This window comes from Leptosomus discolor, chromosome 2, assembly GCF_034619465.1.
Source record: "Leptosomus discolor isolate bLepDis1 chromosome 2, bLepDis1.hap2, whole genome shotgun sequence".
Lineage (NCBI taxonomy): Eukaryota > Metazoa > Chordata > Aves > Leptosomiformes > Leptosomidae > Leptosomus > Leptosomus discolor.
In genome coordinates, this window is record NC_141392.1 from 16,945,782 (window position 1) to 16,957,161 (window position 11,380).

Sequence of the window (11,380 nt, forward strand, 5' to 3'; positions counted from 1 at the left end):
GATGACAGATAGGGATAGGAACAAAAAGAAAGGGGAGAAAAGTAAAATTGCCTGAGCCAATACATTGAATGAAGGAGGATGCGTAGGGAGTATGAAATCTTAAAATGGCTGGTGGGCTGGGAGCTGGGATAGGGAACAGTAGTGAGGACACAGAGCTTGAGCGCAAAGCATGGTTGGAGGTTCGATGGGTGAGAGAAGAGAGCTGGATCTGAAGAGAACAGGAAGGGAGAATTGGGTCAGGGAGGAGATACGTGGAAGTAGGAATCAAGTGAGTGTTGTAGGTAAGTAAGCCTAGTCTTTTATACTCCTTCCCTCACTGAGATGTCCAAGTAGCTTTTTGCATAAAATGAATAACAACCTCAACTTCCCCTGGGTAATGGAGGGGTGCCTTTCTCTGTTGAGTTGGAACCAGATTAAGTCATTTTGATTTTTGGTTTGTGCTTTTGGGGGAGGATAGGAAAGAAATATTTCTTCTTTGATCAGAGACCAATTGGAGTTTGGTGATAAACTGTGAATATCTCTTGTAGTGGAAAATCTTCTTCAAATGTTTCTGCAAGATACCGGCAATGTTGCTTAAAAACAATCGTGCTCCGGACTTGCTTGTTCTCTTTTGTCCAGATAACCTCAGAAAAGGCGTGCTTCATCTGCTGCCCTCTGTTTTGTTCTGGGGCTTTTGCTGTTACAAAGCGAAGCAGCTGCTGCAGTTGTTAGTAGATCTTCACGCAGTCTGTGATGATACCGGGCTGATCTGTTAGCTCTTTGGGCAGCAGGGCCTGAGCCTTACACTGGCCTTCGGAGCTGGCCAGGAGCCATTTGGAGGACTTGAGCTTGAAGCCTTTGCTCCAAACCAACAATTTTTTTTCAGTAACAATTTTGAAACAGTGTTTTCAGCTTGATACCCTGAGTTGCAATTAATCCAGCCTGATAGGAAAAATGCCTGCCTTCCTCTGTGCAAGGTCTCCTGGGCAAGACGAGATAGAGTTTCCCAAAGTGAAGGTGAAAGAGTATTTTAGAAAGTGTGTGCTACTTGGACAGCCAAAATGAGTACGAGCTGTGGAAATCTGCCCCTTTCTGCTGAATGAGGGCTGTGTACTTCCTGTGAAAGGTGCTAAAAACATCTCGGACAACTTCTGATTTGAATGTTCCACTTTTCTATCTGGTATCACAGGAGTCTTCTTTGGCTCCAACCTGGACCAGCTGTTTTCCATCCTGATCTTATTTCCGGTAGCAATCTGGACACGTTCGCAGCGGCGGTGGTTGCGTTGGGTGAGGATGAAGGACTGCAGTTGTCCTTGGCATGCTATTGTCGATTAAACCGGTGGAATCTCATTACGTTAGATTTCTTCATGGCCGCTGACAGACGCTGAAGGGTGGGAGATCCCTGTGGTCTGCAGAGATAAAGGCCTTCGGAAGGGAGGAGCGAACACTTATCAGCGCTGCCAGTGAAAGAAGAACGTCTGGAGCCTTTTCAGCGTTGGGCAGCTCTTTCTGCCATGTCTCTTGGCACACAAATGGCGATCGAGGGCCATACCTGTTCCCGCTGCCCTGGACAGGCAGGTTTTTAATGGCGTTAATCAGCAAGGATGAAACGAAGGTGCAGAAGTTGATAATATTGGAATAGTTTTTCCTTGTCTGGGGTTTTGAAGGGTTTCGGTGCCGGCCGTTAACGGGCAGTACGCCGTCGTCCTGCCTGTGGTGTCTGTTAAGCGCTTCAGGTCAGTCAGAGCTACCGGCGGGCGGGCGGCAGCGGCGGAGGCCTGCACGGGAGCGGAGGACGTGCTCGGACCCCTGCTTCCCGGAGGAAAACACTTGGGGTCGCGGCTGGCTCCGCGGCCGGGCCGGGCTCCCCGCGGCGGCTGGGGCCGAGCGGGCAGCACCGGGGCCGGGACAGCCCCCGCGCCCCGCCCCCGCCTCACGTCATGGAATTCCAGGGCGCTTCCGCCAATGGCGGCGCCGGGCCAGCGGCAGGGGGCGCCGCGCCAGCGAGCCGGGTACCGCCCGCGCGCGCCAGCGCCAACCCCGGGGCGGGGGGGATGGAGGGGGACGCAGCTCCCCGCCGGGTCGCCGCAGGTAACCCTGGGGCTGCGGCCCGCCGGGGGGGGCCGCAGCCGGTGGGGGCGGCGGGGGCGGCTCCTGGCTGCGGGAGGCGGAGGACGTGGGGAGTGACCGGGGAGCGGTGGAAGCGCGGCCGCTTCTTCTTCACGGCCGAGCGCGTCGGGAGCCGAAGGCGGCGGGGAGAAGCCGCGAGCATCTCGGGGCAGGTTCTCGCCGCTGGGAACCAGTGCTGCCGGCTGCCGGCTTTTCCAGCTGCTCACTGGGGTGCGTGTGTGGCGTTGGGAACCGACGCCAATTTCCGTGCCTGGTTTTTGGAGTCTGCAGGGTATTCAAAAACACTCCTGTGTAACACTGTACAGCTTCCAGTCCTCTTCCTGACTGCCCGCCGAGGTGCTGTTCTCTGATGGTAAAATACCATCAACAGATAAATTACTTCACTGATTCTTCTATAAGTATAACCAAGATCCTGAGTAGTTCCTTCTTCCTGACAGCCACCTCTCACAAGCCGTAGTGCAGCCCGCTGTGTTTATTTGCGTGCCAAAGCGGCCTCTATCTATCCCAGCAGGGTGTTCTGCCCCCGATAACGCTATTTTCCTCGTCAAGTTTGGTTAGCCCCGAGGGAACTGCCCTGCTCGCTCCCATGGCTTAACTGCTTCTGCTGCTGCAGGCAGCTTGGATGTCTCTGCACAGAACTCTGTTGCGTCATCATCACCTGTAATAAAGTTTTTGCAAATCAAACAGAGCTCCTTATACCTAAACGACAGACAAGATGGTGGCACCAGTTTGCACGAGTGCAGGATTTGACTCTGCAGTTGACATGTAGTTAAGAAAACTGCAAGTGGCTGTTCAGCCATATTGGAGTAGAAGTTTCCTTCCCATAGGGTGTTTCGTTTCGGATGTTACCAGAAATCAAAGCAAGAGTGAATTTTCTCATTAAACAACATGGCAGCTGATACAACTGGGTGGGATCTGCTGGCGATGACAATGCTAAATTTACGGTCTCTTTTTTAACAGCTGCATTTCAAAATAGTTTGACAGCACTGACACGGGGGCTGAGACTCCTCTTCCTTCCCAAACCTCCGATTTTCCATCTGACCCATTGTGTCTGTAGTTGGTTTCCAAGTCGGAAGTGACCCCAGGAGCCCCCTCCTGCCGCTCTGCGCGCTTGTTAATGAAGAATTCCCAGGGGAGTGGTGGAGTCACCGTCCCTGGAGGGGTTCAAAAAACAGGTGGATGTGTCTCTTTGGGCCATGGTTTAGTGGGCATGGTGGTGCTGGGTTGATGGTTGGACTTGATGTCTTTGCTGACTTAACGATACTGTGAATATGGCACTTCCACGGCAGGTCCTCGATGGGTCAGCTCTGACAGACCTGCTGACAGAGAGGGTTCTGGCGTTGCTTCTATCTAGAGAAAAACCAAACCCAATCCCCCAAAAACCCACCCCAAAGCAGTAAGGGGGGCTCTGGGGTACAACGAGGTGCCTTGCACTCCGGCGGGCCAAGAGCTAGGCCTAGCGCTCTCTGCAGCGCTGGCCCGCCTCCCACCCGGGTCCTGGCAGCCCCGGGCCCTGCGCCTCTGGGGCTCGGTGTCCGGGCCCCTGCTCTGCCTGCGGCCCGCCGCGCGGCGCTCCGGGCGTGCCCGCCGCTGGGGACTGCGGGGCTGCCGGCCCGGGGCGCTGGGCTGGGGGTCGGCGCGGGCGGAGGCCGCCCCGTCGCCCTCCCGCCCCGCCCGCGGCGCTGAGCGGCCGCCGGCCCCGCCGTGGCCTCGCGCGCCCCCGGCCCGCCGGGCGAGGGGGGGGCGGGGGAGGGAATCCCCCTCGCGCGCGCGGCGTGTCTTTTGTGTTTGTACACACGGCGCCGCGGGAGGGGGCGGGGCCGAGGGCGGGGCCGCGCCTTCCCTCCATTGTGCTCCATTGGCGGGCGGGCGGGGCCGGGGCGGGGCGCGGCGGACGGGGGCGGGGCCGAGCGGGGGGCCGGCCCTCCCGAGTCAGCCATCTTTCAATTGTGCTCCGAGCCGCCGCCGCCGCCAGCAGCAGAGGCAGCAGCAGCAGCAGCAGCTCCGGCTCCTCCTCGCTCCCGCCCGCCTGCCCGCCCTCCCTCCCTCCCGCACGGCAGCCGCGCTCGCCCAGCGGACGGGGTAAGTCTGGCGCCGCGCCCGCCGCCCCCCGCGCCCCGCCACCCCCCGGCGGCACCCCGCTGCCCTCCCCCGACCCTCCCCACAAACTTTTGGGGGGTCTCGGGAGGCGGCGGCACCTCGGGTCCCTTTCCCCGCGTCGCCTTCCCGGCGCAGCCGGAGCGGTTCTCTCCGCCGGCACCCCCGGCCCCACTTCGCGGGGTCGTTGCCCCCCTCTGCTCCCCTCGCCCCCACTCCAAACCCCCTCCAGCAGCCTCCCCAGCCCCTTAGCTGCCTCCTCAGCCCGACATCCCCCGGATCGGGGCTGGGAAGCGGCCGCAAAGAGGAGCCACTCGCCAGCCCAGGGTAACTCTCCTGCCTTCCTTCCCCTGCTCCCCACAGTTGTTGCTCAGCTTCACCATCTTGTCTCTTTTCTCTGGTCACCGACCATATTTTTTTTCCTATTGCATAAAAAACAATAAAAAGGGAAAGAAATTCGCCGAAGGAACGACCCAAAACCAACGCAATTTTTTGGTTTTCGAGTGCAAACTTTTCCGCTGCCTCCCCCTTCATCGGCACCCACATGGTTTGGAGTTCCTTGCGATTTTTTTGGCGTTATTTTTTGCAATTTATTTTTTCCTCCTTTGCAAAAGGACTAGGGCTGCATTTCGTGATTGTTTCCATTTTGTTCTGGGTCTGGGAGATGAGTTTGCCTGTGAGAGGCGCTTGGGAGCGAGGCAGCTTCGGGGAAGCAGTTACACAGAAAGAGAAAGACGGCACCCAAAAAACACCACCACCACCCCCCCAAAAAAAAAAAAAAAAGTTTGTTCCTTTCGCGCACTTTATCCGGACCCTTCCCTTTTTGCGCGATAAATGCCGGTTTGCCCGCGGTTGCCGGCGGGTCGGGGAGCGCAGGCGGGCGGCGGCGAGGGCCAGGCTGCCCGGCGGAGGGCCGGCGGGGGCTGCCGCTCCGCTTCCACCCGCTCCGCAGTTTGGGAAGAGGTTTTCGGCGGGTGGAAGCGGCGGGTCGGGTGCCAGCCCCCCGATGTTTGCCGGGCGGGATTTGCAAACACTTCGCAGGTGACGGGCGGCCGGCGGGGGGAGGCGACAGCCGCTTCTCCGCGCCTGCTGCTGGGCGACTCGCTCGGCTTCAGCTGCCGCCGCCTCGCTATTGAATTCGTGGGCAAAAAACCCTGGATTTTAATATTCCGCGATTGGCAGGCATTTAATTTCTATTTATTTTTCTTTTTTTTTTGTCTTTTTTTTTTTCCTTTCCCCGTGGCGATCGGAGGCGTCGGGCAGCCGCGGGCTCCGAGGCGAGCGACTGTCCCCGCCGTTCGCCGGCCGTGGGCAGGGTCGCCTTGCGCGGGGCAGGGGGCCGCCCGCTGTGGGGCAGGCGCCGGCGGGGCCGTCCGCTGAGCGGGGCGGCCGGCCCCTCTCCCCTTTCCCTCCCTCCCTCCCTCCTTCGGGCAGGTGTAAGGCAGCGACGTCGGCAGGAGCATGGCCCGCACCAAGCAGACCGCCCGCAAGTCCACCGGCGGCAAGGCGCCCCGCAAGCAGCTCGCCACCAAAGCCGCCCGCAAGAGCGCGCCCTCTACTGGCGGGGTGAAGAAGCCGCACCGCTACAGGTACGCAGCGCCGCGCAGAGGCGGCACCGGGCCGGCACCGGGTGCGCGCACCCCCCCCCCCCCCCGCCCCCCCCAAACTCCCTCCCCCCGCGGGGCCGGGGGGGGCGGGGCGCCGGTGGAGGTGGGGGGGGCTTCTCCGCTCCGCCGCGCTCCCTCCGCGCCCGCCCGCTCCCCGGGGCCGCACGCCGGTACCGCGGCGGGGCGCGGGGCCCCTCCTGCCGCAAAAACAACCCCAAAGCCATCAGTGCCCAGCGCGGTGTTTACTGTCAACCCCTTTCCCGGCGTTTCGGTACCGGTGCCTAAAAAATCAACACCGCGCCCCCTTCTCCGGTGAACGCGGCTCCGCGATTTTTTTTTTTTTTTTTTTCCTTACTTCTGGTTATTTAAGCGTCGCGGCAGGGTTTTGCCGCCGCGAAGTTTATTGTTACCGGCGTATCTTAATTTACTGATGGTGCTCGCTCGGTCCTCGGCGCGGGGAAGGCGACCGGCCGCGCAAGGGAGGCGACCGGCCGCGCGGGGGCGCGACGTGCCCGCCGATCCGCGGGGCTCCCCGGATGGTCCCGAATACAGGCGCGTTCGTGCGCGGGAGGACGTGGGCTAGAACGGGCGGCGGGTCTCTTTGGCAGTCCTGTAATAATGACGTTTTTCCAGCCCTTGGTCAGTGTGGAACGGTGACAGTCGTGCTTGGGCAGGGTGGGCTGGGGAGGAGAGGCGGGTTTGAGACGGTGAACTTTATGTAAAACTGTGTCGCTGGAGGCGTGAGGCAAGCTGGAGTGGGAAGACACAAAGTTTCCACAGAAATAAACGTGGTATTAATGTCACGGCTGGACTTTGTGTCTGCAAAAGTACGTTGTTAATCAGAATTTCGCGTTCGGCCGCCAAAACCAACACGAGGACGTACGCTGGGTACTTTGTACCGGCAAGGTAACCTACACTATAAACTCTGTTGGTGCTGTGAGCGTTGGCGGCCTCTCACCTCGGAAGGGAAGAACCACCACGTTCCCCTTCACTCTGCGCTTGCTATCAGGCTGGTCGCTGTGGGGACCCAGCTGGCCCTTGGCAGCGCTGCCGTGGGTGCCCCCTCCGCACCGGTGTGTTAGTGGGCGCACGCTGCCCGCCTCTTCTCCCGGTGAAGTTGGGGCCTCGCTGCCGCCCAAGGGGTCCCCGTTGAGAAAACGGTGACCCTTTGCCCGTGAAACTGGTTTTGTATGGTAAACGCTGGGGCTCTGCTAGTGAAAACAACGCATACGGTGATTGGTTTAGTTTAGGTGGTGAACCCCTATTTTTAAGGTGGTGTTGAATGTTTTGAATACTAATTATTTTCTTTTATTATTATTTCATTTTAAAAGGCCGGGTACTGTGGCTCTCCGTGAAATCAGGCGCTACCAAAAGTCTACCGAACTTTTGATCCGCAAACTTCCCTTCCAGCGTCTGGTGCGTGAAATTGCTCAGGACTTCAAGACAGATCTGCGCTTCCAGAGCGCTGCCATCGGCGCCTTGCAGGTGAGCGCCCCCTCCCCTGCCCTGCCCCGGGCTCCTGGGGGAAGGCAGCGGGCAGGGATGTCCCTGCCAGACACCCCCCAAAGCCCCCCAAACCGGGAGAGGGAAGGTACGGGGAGGGCTCCGCCTCCCGCCCCCCATTGGCCAGGCTGTTTCTAGGGTTAGCCCCAGCTCCGCCTGATTGGTGGGCTTGCCGCGGTGGGCGTGGCCCCTCCAGGGAGTCGGGGGCTCCTATGGGGATGTGCCTCTCAGCTTTGCCGTGCTCAGGGTGGGCTTGGTGGTGCCCTATAGGTGCTGTAGGGGAAAATAACGCGCCGACAGATCAGTGGCTCCTCCAAAGGCTATAAATGTGTTTTTTTGGGGGGTTGCTTTTTTTGGTTTGTCTTTGTTGGTTTTTTTTTTTTTAGTAGTTGCACTTGACAGAGCAGTGCATCTTATTAAGGTGCTTAAAATAAATCTCTTTCCTCTATCCTCGAGCTTTGTTAGAGGATTTGCTTTGCCTTTGAAAGCTACGCAGCCTGAGAGGAAAGCTTCATGTAAAGCTGTTTCTGGGGTGTCCAAATGGAGGTCTTGGTATCCTGAAGTGCTTGTGAGAGAAAAACAGCTTGATGAGCCATGTCTAAACACCATTAGGGAAATAAGTGCTGTTGTAGGATGTAGTTGATGCTAAACACGTTTTTAATATATTAGTTAAATAACTTACTTAGAGATTATATTGAGGGATAAATCCCAACTGCTCTTTGTGGCCCAAATTCGTGCATCTAAGTTAGGTCCCCTCCAAGGCTCTTGTTTTTATCACGGGAACGTTTCCCTCTCATGATAGAGACTCCTGATTAAAGATAAGTCTTTACTGTTGTTCTGGCTGTTGAAAGATTGTTCCAGAACCTGTGATATGCAGGCAAAATAGTCTTTTTCTAGTTAATGACTTCTACTTGATAAGGGCTGAGACATATGCCATGAGGTCCTATAAACTTGAGTACGTGCTTTTAGCTACAGAGGGTGGCTGTGTGCATTTGCAAAGTTGCTGCTTTTGCTTTTAGTTGTTGTTCTGTCTTCACTGCTGTGAGTGAATGTGGTGGTTTGTAAATCCTGAGGTTTACCTGTGTGTCTTTTTATCAGGTACTGATTATTAAAATGTAGTCAGTAGTTAGTACGCTTTCAGAAGGCTGGTTTGAATGTTCCTGGCTTTGCATTAAGGAGTTGTTGGTAGTTGGTGTAGAACCTGTTCACATACTGTTCCTAGTGCTTTCTGCTTGCATATTTGCAAAAAAAAAAAAAAAACCCAAAACCAAACCAAACCAAAAAACAAAAAAACACAATAAACCCAACCACTTAACCCCTTTAGTATCATGTTGTTCAGCATGGCTTCTTTGGTGAAGTGTCTAACTTTTCATGTAGTCATTTAGCAAAACTGTCTTAAGGGAACTTATGTTACCCATATCCTACTGCATACGAAATGACTTACTAATGCTGCAGTCCTCATCTGCTGTAGTAAACATTTTTCTTTCTTCATATTAGATAACCTATGTTTTTAAACAGGAACTTTTAACCTAGTAAGTTGATTTTTGTGCTTCCTGGTGATGAAATGGTTCACACAAGCTATTCTCTTGCATGTATTCTAGAAGGGGGGACCTCAACCTCCTTTCTTTAAATGAGCCCCAGCTGTGTCCTGGTCTGATGCTGGCATGTTGGGAAGCTTCCTAGGAGACTGTTAGGTGTTAGAATTCCGCATCAACCCAAAAATGTGTAAACAATTACTGTTGCTGTGCCGGCCTTAACAGCAGCTAATTCAATGTGAGCCGGAAGAACAATAAAGTCCAACTGAATCCAGAATCCTGCCTGCTGCTGTTCAGTAACAGGGAAAGCACTATGGTCAGGGTTATGGTTTTCCTAGGATAGGAAAATGTGCTCCTTTGTGCTCCCAAGTGCTGACCCCATGATTCTCAGAGACAGCAAAGGGCTATGCTGGGTGCCCCAAACAGACAGGAGATGCTTAGGCAGGAAGAAAGTACAAGAACAGGGCAAGTGTCTAATGGTAGTTCTCTGACTGCTGTCCTGTTTTTGGTGATTCCGGTAGTTCCTGAGTTAAAGGACTTGTTATCTTTCTTCTAAGAATTCTCAGTACCTTTTTTTTTTTTTCCTGCCAATTTTTGACTTTTGAGTTAAGCCACCTCTTTGGTATCCTTTGACAAGGAGCTGTGCACCCAAACTGTGTGTTGTAAAGGAACACTTGCTCTTCTTTTCCCTAACACCTGCCCATTTCATCTGATGCTCAATAGCTCTTTCTCTGGAAGAGGCAGCAGACAATTCACTCAAATAGTGTAACCCAGGCTTTAAAAAGAGAAGTTCCTAAACTAAGCCCTTATCTTGTGAGAGTCCTGTCAGAATACTGGTTCGGTTGTGTTCTGGAGGATGTCTTTCTCCAAATGGCAGTAGTACACAGGATGTTACTTGGTGGTTTATAAGCAAATGGGGACTTTTATTTTTTGAGAATCTAAAACCGTTGATGTTTGTGAGTAATAAAGATAGAAGCCTAAACTTAATGCCATGTCACATTGTACTAAGAAATACTATTTTTTTCCTGGTGCTCAGAGAGTGAAAGTATTCTTAACTCTTTTCTTCTACACTAGGAGGCGAGTGAAGCCTACTTGGTTGGCCTGTTTGAAGATACCAACCTGTGTGCTATCCATGCCAAACGTGTCACAATCATGCCAAAAGATATCCAGCTAGCACGCCGCATACGTGGAGAGCGTGCCTAAACTTCACTATGATGGGTTTGTCATTCTTGAAGCTAAATCTTCTTCCTGTTATTGGTAGTAATGAACGTTAGATATTTTTTCCATGGGGTTAAAAGGTACCTAAGTATATGGTTGCAAATGGAAAAATAGGGGACAGAATTGGGTATTGGCAAGTTTTTTTCCATTTTCATTTGTGTGTGGATTTTTAATATAAACGAGGGGACATAAAACATCAATGTGGTCAAAAAATGTTTCAGTGAACAAGTTTCAACAATTCAACTTTATAAAAAAAATTATAAATAAACCTGTCAAATTTTTCTGGACAATGCCAGCATTTGGATTTTTTTAAACAAGTAAATTTCTTATCAATGGCAACTAAATGGTGTTTGTAGCATTTTTATCATACAGTAGATTCCATCCATTCACTATACTTTTCTAACTGAGTTGTCCTACATACAAGTACATGTTTTTAATGTTGTCTGTCTTCTGTGCTGTTCCTGTAAGTTTGCTATTAAAATACATTAAATGATGCCTGCTTTTAGTCTTGATTTTTAAATATTACATGTGGGTTATATTTGATTGAAAAATAATCAGCCTTCCCTTCTCTTTTTCTCTTCAATATGTGGCCTAAATACTTCGAGCAGATCTAGGAAACGCTGGGGATAGTACCTTGGCTGAAGTAGTGTATACGTGGGGTGGGCGGGGGTTTAGGAGTGTAAAACTTCTGTCTGTCCCAGGTGAAAGCAAATTTGGTGAGTATATTACTGGCTGGAGCCTGGAGCTGGACTGAGCTCTCGAACTAAGCTACAGTGCTAAGAAAAAGCAGTTTTGTTGCTATTTAGATCCCTTTCTTACCCAGCTTAATGCTGAATTTGGAAGCATTTCTGATTCGTTAGTGTGGTATAAATGGTGGGGTGTGGTGGTTTGGGTTTTTTGTGTGTGTTTTGGGGTTTAGTTTTTTTACTTATTTTTAAACCCTTTTGCACTCTGTTTTCTGGTTTCTCGGTTGGTAGGTGTTCACTTTTTGGTTGACTACCTTTCTGTTTCGGTCACACCCTCTAGCATGTTTGAGAGCTGAGTCCATGTGTAATTAGTTTCAGTTTGTACACTCCAATCAAAAAGACGCTTTTGTACCATTTTTTTTAGTTACAATATTTCATAGAAGCAACATTTAGACAGGACCACGCACTTGAAAAGTACTAATTTTTTTTTATACACCACCCCCACCCCCCAATTGCTGATGAAAGTTCCTGTGAAAAAATTCATTGCTGAAATTGTCTTCTGTAAAAGTTTGGGTTTAATTTTTCAGCTGAAACTTGTTTAAGGATTCTGATGGACCAGTCTGGA

The 11,380-nt window shown here is 52.8% G+C and overlaps 1 protein-coding gene across 1 annotated transcript; it reads left to right on the plus strand.

Moving 5' to 3' along the window:
- Nucleotides 1-5,651: 5,651 nt before the first annotated feature.
- Nucleotides 5,652-10,101, plus strand: H3-3A (H3.3 histone A). Its single transcript, XM_086460651.1, has 3 exons — nt 5,652-5,795; nt 7,145-7,298; nt 9,926-10,101. Exons 1-3 carry the CDS (start codon nt 5,668-5,670, stop codon nt 10,052-10,054), a joined length of 411 nt encoding a protein of 136 aa, XP_086316777.1. The 5' UTR covers nt 5,652-5,667; the 3' UTR covers nt 10,055-10,101.
- The last annotated feature ends 1,279 nt before the right edge of the window (nt 10,102-11,380 follow it).

Bases quoted from the DNA above. Each gene is read 5' to 3' on its own strand.
- H3-3A (XM_086460651.1), top strand. From the start codon at position 5,668: ATGGCCCGCACCAAGCAGACCGCCCGCAAGTCCACCGGCGGCAAGGCG. The intron at 5,796-7,144 runs GTACGCAGCGCC...TCATTTTAAAAG, and splicing joins AAGAAGCCGCACCGCTACAG to GCCGGGTACTGTGGCTCTCC. The intron at 7,299-9,925 runs GTGAGCGCCCCC...CTTCTACACTAG, and splicing joins CTGCCATCGGCGCCTTGCAG to GAGGCGAGTGAAGCCTACTT.